The 22,796-nt window shown below is 38.8% G+C and overlaps 1 protein-coding gene across 3 annotated transcripts in view; it reads left to right on the top strand.

Annotated features, from left to right (window-relative positions):
* Positions 1-22,796, top strand: part of LOC148367201 (transcription initiation factor TFIID subunit 4) — a 156,047-nt gene that overhangs the window by 28,719 nt on the left and 104,532 nt on the right. For all 3 annotated transcript variants that reach the window (XM_088334024.1, XM_088334023.1, XM_088334025.1), the window contains 4 exons: positions 102-177; positions 1,379-1,493; positions 10,994-11,163; positions 19,470-19,600. In XM_088334024.1, the coding sequence (XP_088190150.1) occupies positions 102-177; positions 1,379-1,493; positions 10,994-11,163; positions 19,470-19,600 (492 nt within the window). The remainder of the gene's footprint in view (positions 1-101; positions 178-1,378; positions 1,494-10,993; positions 11,164-19,469; positions 19,601-22,796) is intronic.

Raw genomic sequence — 22,796 nt, 5'->3', positions numbered from 1 at the left:
AGAATTTTGCAACTTCAAGTTTTTCTCTGTAAATATAGCTCTTGTTTGGGACTACCCTTAGCAAACTTTATCTAACACTTGTACCCAATTTTGTCTCCCAGGGTATGAAAACTGCAGGTCCGATGGGCGGACAAGTCCGGATGCCCGTGATGATCACGCAGTCAATGAGAGCTCAAGGTGAAACGTCTGCTTGGCTTTTCAATGTTCTCAAAGCCCTGTCTCCTTATTGCAGTCTAGCTCAGCTGTTTTTTAAATGCTTAGGGTTTTTTTGCATTCTTGCTTAGCCGCGTGCTGTGACTCAAAGTTGACCCCACACCTCGATGAAGGAGGCTAAGCGGGCTATTTAGCCATTAGTGAAGCATCCTCATGGTGGGCTTGCAGGATGTCGAACGGGTGGGAAGCATAGCGCGAGAACAGGTGTTTTTTTTTTTTTTTCTTCCCTCCTCCGTCTGTCTGCTTATAAAGCCTCTGCTTACTCACAATTATTCACACACAGAATCTTCCCACAGAAGCCCACTAACATTGCCCCAACACTCTCCAAAGAGATAGCTAGGTTCTTTCAGGTGCTGTGTGTATCAAGCCCCCATGTTTACCTACTTTCCCGATTTGTGTGTTTGCGTCCGTGTGTGCTTGTGTGTAATCAGGGATGCATTCAAATTTGATCTACCACGTAAAAGATTGCCCCAAGCAAAATAATCCGTAGGCTCGTTTTATGCCCGCAAATTGGAATGCGGGGTTCGTTCTAAAAATACTTTTCTGTGCCCTTCGGCGATGAACATGCCTGTTAAGATCAAGTTTGAATTCACTCTGGCAGTCCTTGTGCTTCGCTGAGGAGGAGGACGAAAGAGGGGGAGTTACTTGGAGGTAACATGGAATCTGAAATTGTGTCGAGAACCAGTTCAAGTCATAAGGTCATTTAACTGACAAGAATAAGTCATAAGAGTGTTATCAATAAGTGTTTTTTCCTCCATGAGTTCAATTGACAACCATTGCACCGTTTTCAAGCCTTACTATTTTCGCCGATTCTTATTCCTCACAATTGGCAGCGGTTTACTGAGTCAAAAAAATCCTGTAAACTTAACATTAAAACATGCAATATTTATTATGTTGGATAAATGATCTATCTATCTATCTATCTATCTATCTATCTATCTATCTATCTATCTATCTATCTATCTATCTATCTATCTATCTATCTATCTATCTATCTATCTATCTATCTATCTATCTATCTATCTATCTATCTATCTATCTATCACAACTTTTCTGTATTTTCTGTGACTTAATTTGATAATATGGAAATACTGTTGATTATATGGTTGAGCTACGATTAAACCCATTTCAGGCTTTTTTATATTATTTCTTCTTTTTTGAACAGGCACAATAGGGAAGGTGGGCACATACCAAGCAGGGAGGACTCCAATGGGTTTGGCTGTCCAGATCGCCGGCAATCAAAAAAACAAGCTCAATGACCCCGGAGGAGGCTCTTTCAGGTACCTCTTATTGCCTTCCTCTACTTTTCTGACTGTTATCCCTCATCATCTCCACATGGGGACAGCATATCCCTAAAATGCTTTCAAAAGCAGGAACGCAAGCAATCCTTTGAGCAAAAACCCTGAGTCTTTGTGACACCTGGTTACCAGCGCACACACATGTGCAAACGTTCCTATTCCCAAAAAAGATAATTGCTTCCAGATGTTTTGAATTTCTGGTTGCAGAAAAAGTATTTTTCAAATCATAATCCCACAACATAAAAGGTGAGTGTTGTTATTTTTTAGAAAGGCATTTAATATGTTGTCACATTTGAACTCGGACCGTGCTAAGGCACGTTTAGGTGACATGGGCCATGTTTGCAGTAATAGTTTCGCCGCCCTTTCTCCCCCCTCCCGTCTGCAGTGTCCTCGGGCAAAGACAGTGCCCTGGGGGCCTGATTGATAAACCTATAAATCTTTAGCTGCGTTGGTAATTAAGCTGTCAGGCTGGGCTTGTTACATGACAACCATGTTGCCCCCACCCACCCCCTGTGGTTATCACCTTGGGCCTACACACATGCATGCTCGTACATACACACGCGTTACACATTTCCATTACCAATGTCTCCATGTAGCTTCAAAATAGTATTTCCTTCTTTAATTAGCCTTAAAAGTGATACTAAAATCTAAAATAGGCCACCATCAAATATTTTAGATTTCTACATGGTTGACAAAAAAGATCTCATATTTCATGTGATAACCTTTCTTTTTGCTACAAAACGGGAAAACAAACCAGGGTTCGTACAGATACAGAAATCAGAAATCCTTGAAAATGCTTGAATTTTATCATGTGATTTCTAGGACTGAAAAGTGCTTGACCTTTGGGTGAGGTGCTTGTAAATGGTTGAAATTGTTGCCAAGTTTCACAGCAAGTCTGTTTAAAATAACGCTGACACTGCTTTCCGGTGACTTTGTTTTGCCATATCATTTCTTCCCTTGTGATTAACGGCATCTGAGTTTGTATGGCATTGTCATATAAAGCGCCATCACCCTCCTATGGGTTGATACACCTAAACAGGGCACCATGAAATACTTACATGTATCAATTGTGGACATTAATTATCGGCCATGCAAACAATTAAGTTTGGGGCGGCAGTAGCTCAGGAGGTAGAGCGATCGTTTTAGGATTAAGGGATCCCAGTTCGAATCCCGGCTTGTCCGTGTTACATGTCGAAGTGTCCTTGGGTAAGACACTGAACCCTAAATACCCCCAATAAGCAGGTTAGCGCCTTACATGGCTGCACATATCACGGCCGCTATTGGGAAATGTGAAGCACAATGTAAAGCGCTTTGGGAAATCATTTACTTGAAAAGCGCTATATAAATGCAGATAATTTCATTGCGTTTCCCAGTGGTAAATTGCAATGGAAAGAACTTCCTGCAACTGAAAATGCAAGCTACATATTACCATGATTTTACCCAAAACCAATATGGGGAGAGATTTGTCCCGAGTATATTCACATACATTGTTCAAATCCACAAATGTATTCACAATTTACTCAATACCTTAAAATCATGTCTTGATAAATGCATATGGAAAACTAAAAAATAGTTGATCAGCTAAATACATGATTCACACAAGATTTCTAGTTTTAATAGTACTGGAGAAATTGAAAAAAAATTGGCTTTGAAAGTCCTTAAAAATCGCTTGAATTTGGCCATGAAAAAGGTGTTTAAATGTTTTACTCACAAATATGTCTCAGTTAGATATTAGATAATAATCTCCTGTTCTATCTGCTAGGTCTTTCTGAAACCTGTGTACATTTTGTGGGCCTTAAAATCCCCATTATGAGCCACTTCTCTGTACAAAAAAGTGAAAGTTGATACAAATAACCAAATTAAAAACAAAGATAAAACCAAACCATTAATATCATTTTTATTGCACTGCCAATTTGACTATCAGGTATTAAGACAAACTTCAGAATCAACACACATTGTTTCGTGTAACTATATTAAGTATTTTAAAGGTGCTGTCCTGAATTTGGAAATGTGTTACTCTCTGCTGCCATCTCCTGGCTTAGTCATGATTTGAGCTCATGCATCAAGTCACGTGCATTTTTTAGACACACTCAAATAAACTTTTATTTTTTTCATCCGTTTTTGGGGGTTTGGGTTGATGTTTGGACTTTATTTGAATCAGTCCTTTTCTCACTTTCACCATTCTCAAGCTACACTAACAGAAAACCGCGAGGACGAGCATGAAATCACTTCCCACCCGATCCCCCCGCCCGCCCCTTTTACTGCTTCTTAATGTTTTGCGAGTCCCTAACAGTTCCGACAAAAGTAAGACAACAGCGGGTAGGTGCGTTGGAAGAAAAAAATATAAAGACTCTTTGAATTCAGATGGGCATTGCTTACACATACTTAATTGAAAAGTATTCTACTTTAAATTTTTTAGTACACCTTAGATGCCACACCTCACCCTTAGGTACATTGACATTGAATTAAAAATGTAAAAAAGGAAGAACTATTTTAATGAATTATTGAAATATTAAGTACTCTGTTTGTATCTTTATATGATGTAACGCGACAAATGTATTTCTCAAACTCCCCCCGAAAAGAGATCAGGCATCTCAAGGGGTTATTTTTATTTATTTATGTATTTTTGCCATCTAGATTTTGTTGGGCCGCGGGCCACTGTGGAGTATTTCCGAGTGTTGCGTTTGCTTGTGTTGTCTTGTACACTTTTTGTTGTTTTGCTGTCCTTTCGTATGGCTCGAGGCTCACTGCATGTCTCAGCGTAGTTAGGCGCCACAGGGGCTGCTTTTTCATCTCCACGTAACCAGATCTTATAACCAGACTTATTTTATCTTTTAAGGAGACATATTATGGTCTTCACACTCTAAAACAGTTCAAACAATTGTCCTAAACATGTTTTAATTAGGCTTTTGGCTAAATAACACAAATATCTAGAATTAAAAAACATAACCCTGATTTTTTTCCCCCTTCTTAGTGAAATGAGCTTGCCTTGTCTGGGCATTCCGGCTCCTGTCTTATTTAGATTAGGTCATTGGTGAGAATGTTGTTCCTTTTATTTGGTGACACAGATGTATATAACATTTGTCCCCAAAAATAATTAAGTAAAATTTTAACAATCTAGGTTGTTTTGCTTTGTTTTAGTATAATAAAATGTTTTATTTTAATAAGATGTAATGCATATCATTTCATTATTTATTATTTTTTATCAAATTATTTGCTGAAAGGTAAAGAACTTGTATTTATGAACAATTTAAATTACTTGCTCGACTGAAAAACATACCTCAGAACTTTGATTTTGTTATCTTAAAAGAGATGCAAACATTTAATTTATGAAAACTCATGAAACTAATGAAACTAATTGTTCTTTCATTTGGATCCAGTTAAAACTTAAGACTGTCTTAACCGTTGATAATAAAACCTTGCAACTCTAACAAACAAGTAACTAATGCATGAAACGATGCATGAACTTTTTAAGAATTTTTTAGCGCCTGATGTTTCCTGTGACGTCCTTACATGATTTCTGGTCACCATAGTGACCGTGGACATGCACGAAACGTCATCCCTCTCTGCCCTGACAATGATGTAGGGACTTTATCATATTTTTGAAAAAGAATAAAGCTTTAAATTGTTAACTGTCTCTACTTTTGTTTTTAATTTTCTCACCACGCTGCTTCACTGCTCGTACTCGCTATATGGGCTGCCTACAGACCACCATATGCTGGATACACGGATCAAAACTAGAGATTGGGTGTGTGAACAAAGATCTGATCAAAGCCGTTCCTGCCAATTGGTTGTGATTTATCATCCTGAAATCTTTCCTAGTTGCGTGATACTTAAAAATCAGCAGCGAACAGACCTTTAATAATAGTTTTTTTAAAATAAAACAAAAAACATTTATATATTTTGGCACCTAAATATATTGCTTCTGAAAATGTTTTTATACGTTATGGCACTGACTGAGTTTAATAAAAAGCCACAAACAAACCTCTAAACTAGGCGTAGCTTGCTTGTATACCAAAAGTGCCTATATTTATTCGGTAGCCTAGATGGCAGGGCGCCTGCTCCGAGACTGGGAGGTCGCTGGTTCAAGCCTCGGCCGAGTCATAAGACTTACAACATTGGTACTCATTGCCTCCCTGCTTGGCGCTCGGCATTAAGGGTTGGAATTGGGGGGTTTGGTCACCTAATGACTCCCAATACAGCAGTTGGGCCTAAAATGGCGGCGCCCTGTTTGGCTGCGGCTGCATCGGCTCGCTACAGTGTAACTGTACGGGTCAGGTGTATCGACATTTCGTTCTGTGTGCATGGTTACAAAGAATGACAATAAAAGTAAATTCTATTCTTCTGTTCTTCTAAAGCTGTTTCCTTAAGTCCTGGCTTTGCAGGCAACTTTTTATACGTCATGTATTTGTACACCCCGCAATCTTGGTGAGGATAAGCGGTGCAGAAAATGGATGGATTGATCTTTTTGTACATTGAATGTTCTTATCAAGCATTTTGGGTTGCATTTGGTGACCGATAAGTGCCATATAAATAAATTTGGATTTGGATCAAGATGACCTTGTGCATCAAATTACGATCTCGGAGCGCCCTCTGTCAGATTAGAATGGTACTACAAGTTTGTCGAATGATCAAAAGGAAATTCACTGCAGTTTGCATTGAATCAACGTGCTGAGTGCTGCATAAATCTCGCGACACAACAGATCCATGATGAAATACTTAGCCAACGCTTCTGATAATCGATTTCTTTTTATCAGGTTTATCGATTTGTTGTTGCAGCCCTAATTCATAGCTATATATGCTTTTTCCATTTCTTGTTCTTTTTTCCCTGCTCATTTAGCTCCTGACTAGGTCTTCTTTGGTGTAACATACTCTGTTTGAGGGGTTGCTTTGCTTTTTCTGAGTGTTTGGCAATTGCCAGGACTCCAAATCAAATGCCCAAGACAGGTCTGACACTAAAAGGAGGCAACGAGATATGAAATGCAAAATATTCCTAGACTCGAGCTGGGTGCTAATAAAGCCTAGATGTAATTAGCGGTCCTCAGGAGCCTTTCGAGTTATTGGATTGGTTTGGCTGGGGGGGCGAGCAGCCGGCAGCCACATGCATGCATAAGCGGTGTTTCCATATCAGGCCTATGTTTGAAGGCCAGGGCATGCCATGGGTGATGATGATAGGGGAGCACTGCACCCCCTTTTTTAACAAGGAATGGGGGTTGAATGCTCCTTGAACCCCCTCTTTAATGCTTCAACCACTCTATGCTTTTTACGTTTATGGTGGCCTGCAGCATGCACATATTGGAATCTGTTTTGTTCCCCTCCTCTACTTGTAATTGGACCACATTTTATTCTGAATGCAGCGGACCTGTGTTATTTTCATCCACAAAAACAACAAATGTAACCACAAATTGAGTTCAATGGGAAAAAGATGTCCAGTTTGAACATCATCCAAACAAATACATATGTTTTCAGTGGCCTTTTATGAACAAACCTTAGACTACAATTATGTTTCTACAATGTTTTCTCATAGTGATATAGAAACTACAATGACATGTTTTTGCACAATTGCACAAATACATATCATTGCGTTCTTGACATGATTTCTGTTCACATCGGCATGGAGCAAATAAGTATGTGATACTTTTTATACAGAATATTTCCCATCAATATCCCTTAAGCACCAAGGTCCCAAAATGGAAAAATAAGTAAATACATACATAAACAAATTATTGCCAGCTTCCTTGACAAAAAATTGTATTTTTTTTTCTATGAAAAAAAATGCTAAATCTATAGTAAAATAATAATTATACTTGTTGTAGAAGAAAATACTAGTAAAATAAGAAATAAAATGAGCACGAACATTTTTTGAGATAGGCAAAATAATAAAATAGGAAACAAAATTGTAAAAAATTAGACAAAATGTCCTGGAAATGAAGTAATGTGGGTTTTTTTGTGTGGGTATTTACTGGATAAAAAACTTTTTAGCATTATTAATTTTATTTTAACAATGCCGTTTGGTTTTAATTGTAAATAGAAAACCTTTTATGGCTTGAAGGTTTATCTTTTTGGGTAAGAACTGGCGCAAGATTTTTAAAGATGCGCTGGGGTCGCATTGACTAAGAATAGTTAATTGTTATACTTATGCAGTTGTCTTGCGACCAGCCCTGGTTGTACTTTGCCCTTTTCCCCTTATTGGCTTTAGTTTTGCGCTCACTGATTAATGATAAGCAGTGTTTCCCATACCAAATGAATATTCTAGCGGGCTGCCATGGTTTGATACATCCCGCCAGAGTCTCAGAAACTTGTATTATTAAAAGATACAATAAGGATAGTGGGCAGCACGGCGGCGCAGTGGTTAGCGCATGTGCGGCACAGTTCATGTCTTGGGAACCTCCTGCGTGGGTTCAAATCCAGCTCCAGACTTCCTGTGCGGAGTTTGTATGTTCTCCCCGTGCTTGCGTGGGTTTCCTCCGGGCACTCCGGTTTCCTCCCACATTCCAAAAACATGCATTTCAGGTGAATTGGCCGGTCTAAATTGTCCCTAGGTGTGAATGAGCGAGTGAGTTGTCTGTCCCCGTGTGCCCTCCTGCGATTGGCTGGCAACCAGTTCAGGGTGTCCCCTGCCCACTGCCAGATGATTGCTGGGATGGGCTCCAGCACCCCCGCGACCCTACTGAGGATAAGCGGTGTAGCTAATGAGATGAGATGAGACAATAAGGATATAAGATGAAATTACATATAATAATATATACTAATGCGAACTTAATCAGAATAACTTAGTTTTCTCATTATATAGACGATTGCAAATGCCACGGTGTGTATTTTTGCTACGCATTTCCTCAAAGGGCCACTTGTAAATATAGATTCACCAGCTCTTCTCTCTCTCACCTTGCGCCTTCAGCAATTCTCAAAGTGTATGCCTGGGTGTGTGACTGTCAGGTACAAATAAGCCTTACTCCTTACCTGGCCTGCTGTGGCATCTTGCCTGCCAGGCAGAAGAGAAGGCCAAAACAATGTGCCCACCCGAACCGCAATAGTGATGAGAATTCCAGCTCTTTTTTGAGAACCGGTTCAATTAGCTCTTTCGGCTCCCTAACAGCTCTTCAGATTTATTTTGTTGCTTTAATTGATATACCTGTCAACTCTTATGCACAAAATGACTTAAAGAGTAACATATAGAAAAAATACAATATATAATATTGAATATGAGACAATTTAAAAAAAAAAGGAAAAAAATAAAGGAAAAACTAGAAAAAAACAAAGAAAAACATAAAGAACCAAGGAAAAAGGGGACAGATAAATAAAAGAGCAAAAATAGAAAGAAGTAAGAAATAAAGCTAGAAAAAAAGACAAAAGAACAAAAAAATAAAAGGAAAAAAGAAAGAAAAAAATCCAGAAATAAAGCCAAATCTAGGGGAAAAATCCTGCAAATGTTATGAACTATTATTTCCAACTACTACTATTGCGTAATTGCTTAGTGTGTTTTTCACTTAAGGATGTAGCAGGGTTTTTTTTTTGTCTTTGAACGCAACCTTTGGGGCCACGCTTCATTTTAGGACAGGTCAAGTTATCCGCGAGGACGTGGCAAGGGGTAGGTGCACCGCCAGAGGAAACATCAACATCAGTGGGTATAGCGTGTAATTAGAGCGCTTGGAGGTGAAGTGTGAGAAGGTGGAGGTGCGTTTTAATGGTCTTTGTCAACTTCCCGCTGCTGTGTCAAGTTTCATATTGAGTCAGCCAATGGTTTGTAAAATCCAGGACTATCAAAATATGGCCAGGATCCTCACAGTAGGAGGTTTGAATTTTTTTTTTGCCCTGTCAAAGCAAAATAAGAAAAAAGTCAGGATTTATCCTTAGCCCTTGGCCAGACCTAAAACCATAGTGCGTCATCGCACTGGCCAATTCACGCAAGGACCACCAGGCTTTTTGTTAATTTGCTATCAAACGGGTGGCAGATGAGATGGAATTGAGCCTTGCTGTTTTAAAGTCTTGAATTGAATAAACAGTTTGATTTTGGAATGTAAATAAGGCATTTTTTTTGCATAATGTTAATTTTTAAGATGTTGTTGGTTCATAAAAGTTCTTTTAGGGAATTCTTGTAAGAGTAGAATCATGGTTTGTTTAAGACTTAATTTTTAAAACATGAACTTCATGAAACAGAAAATTGGCCCTGTCTATAAATTCGTCTTAGCTTTTTAAGGGGGCTAAACTATCTTTGTTTCTAACAGGGGTCAGTAATCTGGTGCCTTTAGCCCCCTGAGAACCCCCACAGACTGGTTCTGAATGGTTCACCAATAAAGGGTCATTGTTATTTCTAGGAAAATAGATTTTAACAAGCATTATGTTTGAGTTGTTGACTGAGCTTTTTTTAAACCTACTTATACCTTATTACAAAGTGGTAATACCATTGTAGTAACATGGTACCGCCATAATAATAACATGATAACTTGTTATTTTAGAGATACATAGGTTGGTGACCCCTGGTTTATTCAAATATCCAAATGAATAATTAAATCTTTGTGAATAAATAGAAAAGTAATATTGACTTTGAAAAACTGCTATTAAGCCATCCATTATCTGCACAGCTTATCCTCAGTAGGGTGCCCATACCAGCTGTCTTGGGGCAGTGGGCATGGGACACCCTGAACTCGATGAAACCCATTTTTGACCTCAAAGAGTTACCATAATTAATAATCTATCAGGATGAGATTTCTACCCATGAGTGCATAACACAATGATCTGTAGTCCATCACCTTAACTTCTCATCCACCTCATCACCAAAATTGCTATAATTTTCCAAATCATCATGATCAGGTGTAAGAGTTTGTTTTCTCTGAAAGCCACATACAGAAAAAAATGAATGATACTTTGATGTTTTTTCCTCTTTTTCTTGTACTTCTGTTAAATTGTGTTTGTTTCTAAAAAAAAAAAAAACAGCCCAAAAGCTTTATTTTAGATTAATTTACAATTTGACAATAATTACCAATTTTAAGGAGCTGTACGGAATTTGAAATTTTTGTTACTCTCTGTCGCCATCTCCTGGCTTGTGTCATCATTCCCGCCTCAGCTTATTTATGATGTTGGAATCAACTTATTTTTTCACTTTTTTGGGGTTTGGAATGGCCCAAAAGCAGACCTTTACATGCTACACTGAGAAATAGAAATAATGAATTAGAGAACAACATGCTGAATACGTTTGTACAGTATAGTAACGTTACATGATTGGCCCACCTGGTAATGTCAATAATTACGTAACATATTAAGAGTTATTCAGATAACCATAGCACCGAGATCGACAACCGGCGGCTCAGGAACTATTGGAATGGGAATGGAATGGATTGACAAACTATTTACTTACATTGTTTTTGGTGGTATTTTTTGATACTGGGAAACCATTGATACTTCCAACAGAGAGGCCAAGAGACTTGAAGTGAACAAAAAGCCGGATGCTGTCAATGATCAGTTATTTTTCCTCCGTTCCGCAGAGATGATGACGACATCAACGATGTGGCCTCTATGGCGGGTGTCAATCTGAACGAGGAGAGCGCCCGCATCCTCGCCACCAACTCCGAGCTGGTCGGCACACAGATCCGTTCATGCAAGGATGAAGCCTTCCTGCATCCCGGGTTGCTCCACCGACGTATCCTGGAGACAGGCGAGTTCTCCACATCTTCAATGTTGAATATCGTTTTCCAACTTTTTAGCGCGGAACACGCCGGGCATGACGAAACGGCTCGGTGTTTGTTAACAGGGAACATGTTGTGTCTTCATTTCAAGTGGCGTCGCTCAGCGTGACTTTTGATATTCTCTCTGTCTTCGCCCGCAGTTGTTTGAGGCCGCGGTCGTCTTTTCTTGTTTGCCCTTGGTTTAAAATGTGATACTTAAAAATTCTTTCACTTCCTTTTAATGAATTCTTCAGTGGCTGTCTGTAGGAATTCGCTGGACCTCAGGCACACGCGCATGAATACTTGATGGCTTTGTCTTTTTAAAGGCAGCCCATCAGATTTGTCCTGTGGACCAAAGGAGTCCAGTTGAGTGGTATCAGACTAAAAGCGACATATTTTCGAAAGTATAAAAAGGCAGTACATGTGCAGTGTTCATCACCTGGTTTTGCCTTTAAAAGCTTTCAATACCAGTGGTAGATTCCAAGCAGAATACAAATTCTAATAGAAAGTTGCCCTTTTTCCATCCTTATTTATAGCGAGGCCTGGTTGATTGGGCACCAAAAAATTCGAGCCAAATCAAGTCAGATCTATTTGTATAGACTTTAATCCCCAAAAATCTCATAGGACTGCAGAGGCCACAATTACAACATCCCCCGATCTGAAACCATCATGTCGGCAAAGAAAAACTCAAAAACCTCAGAGTGAGGAAAACAAGAAACCTTGAGAAGGGGCCACGCAAGAGGTATTACTCCTTCCAGGATGACAAGGCCGACCAAGCTGCAATAGATGTATTGGGTAACAATACACAACATGTAGTCAACATCAACAATAAACATCCATTTAGTCTAGACTATTATATAAATCCCAATTTGTGTATGTTCGTATGTGGTTTATAAGCTCTGAAACAGCACCACCAATTTTTTGTTAAAATGTACACAGTACTACTTTGAGCCTCTGGAATTGTCTTCAGTTAGGTCTTGTGTCAAGGCACCCCAATAAATACCAACTAAATCAATAAACATCTACTTTTGTGTACAAGCAGCACTGAAGCTGCATGCGGTCGTACTGCTTTTTGGCACTCCCTTGTGGCTCCCAAACAACCACACTCAAGTAGAGTGCACGGCAACAGGCCATTATGCTTGTAGGTAATAAATAAAATTGCTCTAAAAGTCCAAGACAGCAGCAAGGCAGTTTTCTTTCTCAGCCAGTTGGTCAGAGCTTCAGGTCCAGTTGCTGGTCTGCTGACTTATCCAGGTTCAACATTCTCTCTCACTGCCACCAGCCAGGCAGCTGGAAAGGACAGGAAAAGAAACTATAAGACCAGCATCAATCATGAGCTATATAATACAAGCGTGTCTTAAGTCAAGATTTAAAAACTTCCACTGAGGTTGCAGATCTTATATCAGGGCGCAGAGCATTCCACAGCACTGGGGACTGAATGGGGAACGCGCTCGAGCCTACAGATTTCTTCTTCATTTTCGGAATCAGTAGACCACCAATTTCCGAGTGAAGGCTCCGAGCAGGAACATAGAGAAATTATCTTAGAAAGACAAGAGGGGGAAAATCCCTTAAAATGGCATCTTAAACGGACAGGGGAGCCAGTGTAAGTTAGCTTAAATTGGTTTGATATGATCAACCTTTCTTGTCCTTGAATCTCAATTTCATCAGTCAGTTGGACAATAACGATTTTAATCGATTTCAAGTCAACAAACTTCATACAATACACGTTTATTTAAATAAAGTTTGATTGAGTTGAAATAATCTGAAAAGGAAAAACTGATTTAAAATCAGTTTTAACACAAAAATAAATCTTAAAAAAAATAAAATTATATATATATATATATATATATATATATATATATATATATATATATATATTAATAGTGAAGTAAATAAGTATTCGAACACCCTGCTATTTTGCCATTTCCCCTACTTAAAAATCATACAGGGGTCTGAAATTTTCCTCGTAGGTGCATGTCCACTGTGAGAGAGATAAACTAAAAAGTATCAGGTGTCCTCCTTGTCCTCAAATTTGGTCAATCCCTTTTGTACAGAACAGCGAAACAAACTCCTTCCTCAGAAAAAGTCTGACTCTCTTAATTGTATAAATGCAACTGGGATAAAATTATTCAACCCAGGAATTTTCCAATTCTTCAGTTTCATCGGGGACTTAGAATGACGCTGAAGACCTTTCTTATGGGGCTTTGTAAACACTGTTTTCTTATTTACTGCTGTGTTGGGTAGTAGCCAACAGCACAAAAAGAAGGGTGAATGGTTTTACCAAGTATAATGAATCAGAAATAATCTTTTAACACAGACCACAAAATAGATACTGTAAATTTTGGGGCTCTGTATGAATGTCAGATGGATCAGGTACCTGTAGTTATTTTCCACTTTTTGAAGTATGTCGTTGAAGACCAAAGACGTCTAAGAGCCTTTGTTTATAGAGCCTGTAAATAGAAACCCCCACATTAGTTGCTCATTTTTATTAAAACTAGAAATAACATCTGAGTTGGTGTCCAGTGTCTGTGCCTCTTAAAGCTGCCATTTTTGCTGCTCAGTCTTAACGGTGGTGATCTGAAACTGGAAAGACAAAAGCCATACAGGATTGGTTTTATCTTCAAAAATAGTATCAAAGCCGTACATTTTGACTTTTAACATCTTTTTCCAATTTTTTTCCGTTTAAAGCTTACAGCTTACAACTGAATAATGTTGCATGATAGGTCGTCAATGCCACATTTAGAACTACTGTCGTTTGTTTGAACAAGACAGGCTCAGTTAATTGATCTTATGGTTGTCCCTGAAGCATTAAAAAAAACTGTGATTACACATTATACAACATACAATATATTAGGGGTCAGGAACCTTTTTGGCTCAAAGAACCATCAAAGCAAAATATTCTAATATATGTGTATATACATATATATATATATATTTATAAAATATTTATAAAAAATATTTATTCATTTATTTTTTAATTTTTTTTATTTTGAGAATCCCACCATAGATTTTTGGACAAAATTTAACAAAAGCGCCAAACCTGATCCCCAGCTGAAAGGTAATTCTTCAGCGCATCTTTTTTCACTGTGTCTTATTTGATTATTGGATAACATTTCTGAAATAATAGTAATGCCTGTCTCCCATATCAACAAATATACTACTTTTATTTGTCTCTCTCTTGTAGTTACTTAAGATAGTTGAGGCTCATTTTGACTGTATTTTTTGCTGTAAATAATTGTTTCAAAACAAGGTGTTAGCAGAGTTCTCTTGTAAAAATGTCAGAAAATACTGCAAACGAGAAGGATTCGGATGTATTTAGGGGAGTGCGTGATTCGTACAGAGCTCCGCCCTTCCCTACCGTTCACCCAATCAAATATCTCTGGGTGCTTGGCTTGCGTTTTTGGGTGACTAAAGTTTGTTCTGTGGGCTTTCATCTTAAAGTGTCTCAACAGTGAATATACATGGTATAATGAGCTCCCGTATAAAGGATTCATCAGATGCACAGCCAAAACAAGGTCTGTTTGTGTAACGCTGAGTTTAAATTGTAGTTGAACTTTGTCCTATATATTTTGGACCAATCAAATGTGTTGCTTTGGCTTTGCATTCCATCAAGATTGGAAGGCTGTGATTTTTGGACTGTGGACTTTAATGAAGGACTCTGTCCACTCCACTCATCGGCCCGGTATTGCAGTACCTCCGGGAACGGTGCATTCGCAATGATCGCAGCAGGGCTTTAGGGCTAGGACCTTAGCTTGGCCTTTTGGCTGAGAATAAGTGTCCCGGCTCTTAGGCTTTGTAGCGTATTATGAACTGACCGATAACGGATAATGGATAATGAATAACGAAGATAGAACAATAACCCTTAAAAACCCCAAACCCCACAAATAAGAAACTATGGCCCCTAATTTAAAGGGCCCTTATTTTTATCTCCAAGACTGATATACTCATGAAAAGAGCCATATATTTGTTCCCGACCCCTGCTGAAGATTGTTAGTAATCAGAAATCATCACACATTATTTCGAGTGTCAGGGATCCGGTAACCTCATCTTGTTTCATCTCTATTAAAACCATCTTCGGGCCCACAGACCAAGTGGACTCTCGGCATGGTTGTTATCCCGTCACCTCGGGGTTGCAGGGCTTCTCTTTAAAAATACACACTGACTCTCCCTCCAGGGGCAGCACAGCATGACACAATGGGGCAGGAGGCGAGGCCGCCCCCTGCTGGGCTTGTGGTACCCATGCAGCTTTGTTGTGTCAGTTGATTGGCCTCGCCATGCTCCCAGCTGACAGTAGTCCGAGGGAGGCACCCCGGGCCTGCCAGGTCCGCTCAATCAGAGTCCACACAGTTTGTTTTTGTATTTTTTGCACACATTTACATTTTTGCTCACGGGAAATTTGGACTTTAACCTCTTTTGGCCTCAGCTTTGGCCCCAAAAATCACCTTATGTATGGCACGACTTGATGAACCTTTCTTAAAGACTTGTCTCAATTTGCTTGACATTTAGCACAAGTTCATCATGACTTGCATTTTTTTTTGTCAGTCGCTGCTAAAGACCCACTTCATGTAAAAAACAAAAAAATGATACGCTGTATTTTTCTGACTATGTAAACCCCAAATTGGCCAGGAATCTCAACAAGCACCGTATTATCTGATGCGCCTTTAAAACTGACTAAATTGGAAATGTGTCACAATATTTATGCAATAATTGATGAGTCGATATATTTTATCGCTAACCAAAATTACAGAGCAATGGTTGATCGAACTGGATCACAATGGTAAGAGCAACCTATCTTATTCTCCAGGCCGCTGGGTACATGGATGGTTCATGACTGAAGTACTTCCCACTTCCCATTCTCTTCATTCAGTTTAAAACGACTAATTTACTTGCCAGAATGCCTTTCTCGTCAATCAGTTAATATCGAGCGCTTTGTAAAGTCTTTGTGATCCACGGACCGGTTTAATGTTTGACAATTTTTCTGCAGCCCGATCGGTTATTAACATCAACAATTTAGTACTGTGACTAAAAATAGTGTGATGATGAGATAAGACATATTGCCTTTTAATATGTTGTCTATATCCCGAGTGGTATAGTTTGGTTACTAGAGCTAGGCAATAAGGCCTAAATATAAAATATTTATTCTATTAGTTAGCATAGACGATTATTATTTTAATCAAAATTAAACAATTTACCGCAGCACGGCGGCGCAGTGGTTAGTGCGTGTGCGGCACAGTTTTGAGGTCATGAGATCGAACCTCCTGTGTGGAGTTTGCATGTTCTCCCCGTGCTTGCGTGGGTTTCCTCCGGGCACTCCGGTTTCCTCCCACATTCCAAAAACACACATGTTAGGTTAATTGGCCGGTCCAAATTGTCCCTAGGTGTGAATGAGCGAGTGAGTTGTCTGTCCCCGTGTTCCCTGCAACTGGTTGGCAACCAGTTCAGGGTGTCCCCTGCCCACTGCCCGAAGATAGCTGGGATGGGCTCCAGCACCCCCGCGACCCTATTGAGGTTAAGCGGTGCAGATAATGGATGGATGGATAAACAATTTAACATATAAAAAAATATGTGTTGTGTAAATTGATTGAATAATGTTAATTCCGTTATAACACAAATTTAACACTCATAACTGGTGCAAGAAAAAATAGTCATGGTTTGGGGTTAACTTGCTTAAATGCCACAGTTAACTAAGTGTTAATAATTGTTTGACAATAAGCACCACCTTTGAACAGTTAAATGATAAACAGCAAACAAATACATTCCTGAATTCATACCCTTGATTTATTGATGTACCAAATTTCCAATTTATTTAATCTTTTTAAAATGACGGACTAATCAAGTTAATAGGCTGTATTGCCAAACTTTAGTTGCGACTTAATATACGCGGTCTTTGAAAATATTCGTCCCTCCTTTGAAAAGTTCTTGTGTTCAGAAAGCAAGGAGAACCCATTAGTGTTTTATCTTGACCCGGTGACATTTTTGTATGAGTGTGTCTGTCCCTGTGTATGTGTGTAGCGACATTAATGAGCAAGAAACGTTTGAAAGCACAAGCAAGCCAGAGCTATATGTATTGTCAGGCTGTTTTAAATAATTGCTGTGGTTTACTTAAAAGGCTGCTACAGAGAAGAATTATGGTAATTGAGTCATTTAAAAAGAAGAAGTTAGAAATGGATAGCCAGTTTTTTATTATGACTTGCGATGATTTTTTAGCTCCAAGGAAGATAAATTATACTTAGTAGCAAAGAGATGGTCTGCATAGTTCTCAACGCTTTAAGGCAACTTCTGTGTCAGAATATTGTGGAACAAGTAACATTTGGAAGTCGATTCCACTTTTTTTTCCACTCGATAGTTTCTGCCTTTTTTGAGTGTTTTTGTGTGTGTTTGCTTTTTAATCAAGCCACATTATGTGTTGTCTAAAGCCTCTTTCATGAAGCCTGTTGTTCTCTTTCAGTCTTGTATTTGTTTAGCTACAGTATACAAAACATGAATACATGTAGTTGTGTGTGGAAATAGTGATTATTTATTTAGGGTGACCAGGCCACATTTTTATCTCATACTGTTTATTTTCTTTTGCTGAAGGTTTTTTTAGGACCCTATCTAACCCAATACAGGTTTAAAATCCTGTCCATTATTTTTCTTTAGACTTGCCCATGTTGGCATAGAAATCGGACAGTTAGAACGCATCCCTGGAATAGATGTTTTTCATGCACATCAGTCGTTGATTTTAGTTATAACTGTGTTTTTTTGTGCACACATAATCACTAACCAACCGATAAGTGGGAGCCAGATTTGTGTTTTTCCAGATGGTTTTTAGTGTGTGATATCTATGTTTTATTTTATTATATATATCCATCCATCCATTATTTGTACCGCTTATCCTCAGTGGGGTCGCAGGGGGTTCTGGAGCCCATTCCAGCTGTCTTCGGGCAGTGGGCAGGGGATGCCCCGAACTGGTTGCCAACCAAGTTGCAGGGCACTCAGGGACAGACGACTCACTCACTCTATTATATATATAATATATATATTGAATATCATGGTTCCACTCCATTTCTCCCTCTTCCCCTCAGTGTTACTCCTTACTCCAGCAGAGAGCGTTTAAGATAGGTAAGAAATTCCGAATCTTTGACAAAGTGTAGCGTAAGGCGGGAGAGTGAGAGAAACAAGCACCTTTTCACCAAAACAGCATAGGAGTTCCCTGGCTTCTTCCTTGACACGCCCAACTCTGTATTACTGACCAGCTCAGTGCAATTGTGCGAGAGAATGAACCAATTATGTTATGAATTGCAGTGGACCCAAACACAGGGAAGCAGAAACCATGGCAATGTGTTCAAAAAGATGGTATTTAATAACAAATCAAGAAATTATTAACAAAAACGTTTGAACGAGCGGCACGGCGGACGGGTGATTTGCGCGCAGCACAACGGTGCGAAGCGGAGACCTGTCCAAACTGTCCCTAGGTGTTGTCCGTCTCTGTGTGCCCTATAACTGTCAGGGTTTCCCCTGCCCACTGCCCTAAGATGGCTGTAATGGGCTCCAGAACCCCCGCAACCCTACTGAGGATACGCTGTGCAGATAATGGATAGATGGATGTTCAAACAAGAAAACCAAAACCAAACCTCACAAACCAGTATGAAACTGGAAACGCTTGATGGTGATAAGAATGGTGATAATTGATGATGACCCAACAAAGAAAGTTGTCTGTGAAGTACTTTTAATCTGGGTCTTTAAGCAGAGTCAAGTATGGAAAATTGGAGGCGGGTGTGGGGATTCTCCAGTCCTATTGCCTGTTTTACTCTTGACGAATTGTGTCGTGCTGGAACATGATGTGTTTGTCTTGTTAGGGAACCTAGATTCCTGCAGAGGGTGCTGTTTGAGAAGGAAAAGCACAGTGGAATATGAGCGGTGACAGGAAGAATGAACAATAGTAACGTGCAGCACTTATTTGGCGGCATAGCTATTTATTTTAGCCATTTATTAAGTTAAAAACTACAATGTATTGTTGTAATTAGTTCGGAAGTTACCGTTTTAAAGTGAGTTAAAAAAAAACTGAAAGAAAAAAAAGAAAAAGATATAAACAATTTCCACATATATTACGGCACGGAAACGCAGCTCACCGTGACCACAGAAGTGGAATGGGAAAACGAAAGATAAACAAGACAAAGTGGGTAGTTGAAAGTGACAGTAATGGGATTGAGCCCATCTCTATCGTAACTGCCAGCGTTGGCTGATCTCTTTTTTTCTTAAGTGTTTGTCTCTTTTTTCCTTTCAATATTTACTTTGCGGTTGTTTCTTTTCACAGCCAAGAAATTTGGCGTCATGGATGTTCCTATGGAGGTTGTGACGTTCATCTCACACGCTGCACAGTCGAGACTTCGCACTGTCGTAGAAAAGGTTTCGGCGATAGCGCAGCACAGACTGGATTCCTGCAAGGTACTAACATTATTGCTACTTTGTTAACAAAAGTAATGGGCCAAACACATTGCATGTATGGTACCACCTGAAAGTTGTAAGACTTCTTTTCTTGGTTTTACTCTTTTGGGAGGACCTAATACAATATTTTGATTCAGTTGTGTTGTTCTTCCCCAAATTCTCATCAACTTATCATTTTGATCATTTGTTCATAAAGATTTTTATCTTTATGAACAAATGATCAACAAGAGGGCCTTCCGCTTTTTTCCTGTTAAATTCTAAGCAAATCAACTACTACATTAATTTATAGTTATCATATCATTAGTTAGGGAGTTGTTGTAAAATGTTTTCCTGGAAAAGAAAGTCAAATTGTGATTTTGTCTAAATTATAAACCATATGAGGTATGTAAAACTTTGTTTTAAGTATTAGGCTTTATCATTCAAGTTTTTGTTACTTACATATTATAATCACGGATGACGACAAGTAATCTTTTCTAAACTCAACATATCTATTCACAAAAAATGTGGAAAAATATTTTCATGTTTGGCATCGAATGTGTAAACTGGTTTATTTTAACAGTTGAGTGAATGCAATTTTACACCTGAACAAACTCACCACACTATACAAACTCACCACTGCCGTCTACTGGCCGGAGAGAGCATTTACAGTAATCCCTCGGTTATCGCCGTTAATGGGGACCAAAACCACCCGCGAAAAGTGAAAATCCGCGAAGTAGCGACGCCCCTTCAAAAATGCTTACTTTTTTTTTTTTAATTATTTTTATTTTATAATTATTATTTTTTAGACCTGCGAAGCTCTGAACCCGCGAACGTGGAACCACGAAGTAGCGCCGCCCCTTCAAAAATGCTTAAAAAATAAAATAAATAATAATTATATATATATTTTTTAATTATTATTTCATTTTATTATTATTATTTTTTAGACCAGCGAAGCTCTGAACCCGCGAACGTGGAATCGTGAAGTAGCGAGGTCCCACTGTATTTAAAAAAAAATCATAACTTTTGATAGAAAGGACCTAGAGACTTGCTTCTTTATTTTACACACTTGGAAATTTATGGCGGGCCTGAATATATCACCCCAAGGGCGGGATCTGGCCTGTGGGTCATATTTTTGACATGTTATACACCAACACCTTTCCAATTCTTATCGTGAAACATTCAACAACAGAAATATGTTCGAAGTTAATATCACAGATCCCTTCAAAATTAATGATTTGAGTACCTAAAAATCCACTAATTGGTTTGTGCACCCTCAGGTTTGATTAAATTCATGAAATGTATTATTTAACCAATCATAATACGACAACTACATTGTAAAATTGGCCTGCCATTTATATAGGATTTATAATAGCACTGGTGTCTTTATACAATTTAATCTTCAGCAAACTATTTACATAATTAGAATTAATGTTTAAATCTATCCCATTGATGAATGCAGCTTTACAGAATAAAAGTTAAGTTGATACCGTTTCTTAAAACACTGCTATATTTGTCCATATCGTGTAGGAAACCAAGCGCATTTAATTGGCCACCATTCGATCCCAAACATTAGGCAAAACTTTGAAAAGGTGTTTTTCCTAACAATGAGGAGGGAGCTTCCTCCTGGCGGCCTGTTTTGCGCTTCTCCTTTTTCATTTCCCCCTTTTTACTTTGTGGCTTGGCAAATGAGGTGTGAGAGCGACAACGTGCTCTCTGTGAAGCCACTCTGTTGACATCAGCGAAAAGGGAGAAAAAAAAATTAAAGACGGGGAAAAGATGAAGCGGTCCTTAAAGAGTAACTGGGCTCCCTAACGTTGACGGTGGCAGGAGAGTGCAGGCTCAGCGCTGCAACAAAGGCAGTAAAAGGCAGCATAAGAGCGCCAGAAAAGCGAAGCGGCGCTACGACGGCAAGCCTCTGATGTGTGCACCCATATATGCATCCTTGACAGAAGCGGCAACGCAAACCGGCACCTCACACCGACATAAGCAATTATCTTATTAACTTTTGATAACCTGCACAAAAAAGTTGTTTTCTTTGTCTTTCTGAGCACCTTTTTCTTCCAGGGTTTTCCCAAGCGAGATGCGATGCCCTTTGTGCAAAGAGTGAGGGCTTAGTCTGTAAACATAGCTTTCTAAAGCAAGCAAGTTGGCAATGGTATTTTCTAATCGCACTCCAAATGAGTGCGGAAGGTTTGCACATTTTTGGACCCACAGCCCGGGATTGCATGTCCATAATCAAGTTTATTTAAACCAGTGGTTCTCCACTAGTCTGGCTTTAGGACCCACCATTCCACCATAATGACAAGCTGCGTCCCAAACAAGGAAAAACAATCTCCATTCCTAAAACATACCCAAATAAGCAGAAATAATACAATATACTACAATTTTTATTGTTTTTACAAAAACAAATTGAACAACAGACCAAAACGAGTTACCGCATATACTTGCATATAAGCCTACATCGCACATCAGCAACCCCCTAAACCTGCTTTAAAATAGCCACATGCCAGAAGAGGTGTGTACAGAAAATATAAAAAATGTGTACCTAAACAATAATCATTTGATAATGTAGTTAATGAATATTAAAACACTGGGAAAAATATTACATTTTTAAATAATTTACTGTACCTTCCGGCAGCACCTCAATGGCTGACTTATACCATTTCCATATTTTGAAATAATTTCTTTCGTTGAGTTGATAGTAGTGGTCACTGTTTTCCACTTCTACTTTCCCTGATCACTAACTTTTTTGGGATCCATTCTTATGGACAGTAAAAGAAATAAAACCAACAAAATCAAAATAGGAAGCGATGTGGTCCCTCTCAACCGCGGCAATTGACCTAAAAAAAAGAAGAGATCGACCAGAGGATTATCGCCATCTACTGTTAAAGAGTGTAATCGACTATCTGCGTTTTCTTTTTCTCAGCATTATTGGCTAAGTCACTGACCTGCGGCCCACTGGAAAACGGTCTGCGACCCACCGTTGAGAAACAAGGATTTAAACTTAATGGTTCAAATCTGATCATCAAATGTTTCATAATGACCAATAAATGTATAAGTTATTGGTATGATCCGTTTTCAGTATTTCTCCTCCCTGTTCAGTACTTCTAGTTCTGAATGAATGTATATGGTGAGTTCCAAATCGGGATGATTTTGTTTTCTATATTTAACTATTTCAAAATATGTCACAGTATTTGTTTACCGACAAATATTGATG

The sequence above is a fragment of the Urocampus carinirostris genome, chromosome 4, assembly GCF_059441175.1.
Source record: "Urocampus carinirostris isolate Australia breed hairy pipefish chromosome 4, RoL_Ucar_1.0, whole genome shotgun sequence".
NCBI lineage: Eukaryota > Metazoa > Chordata > Actinopteri > Syngnathiformes > Syngnathidae > Urocampus > Urocampus carinirostris.
This window is presented reverse-complemented; position numbering and strand designations above follow the sequence as displayed.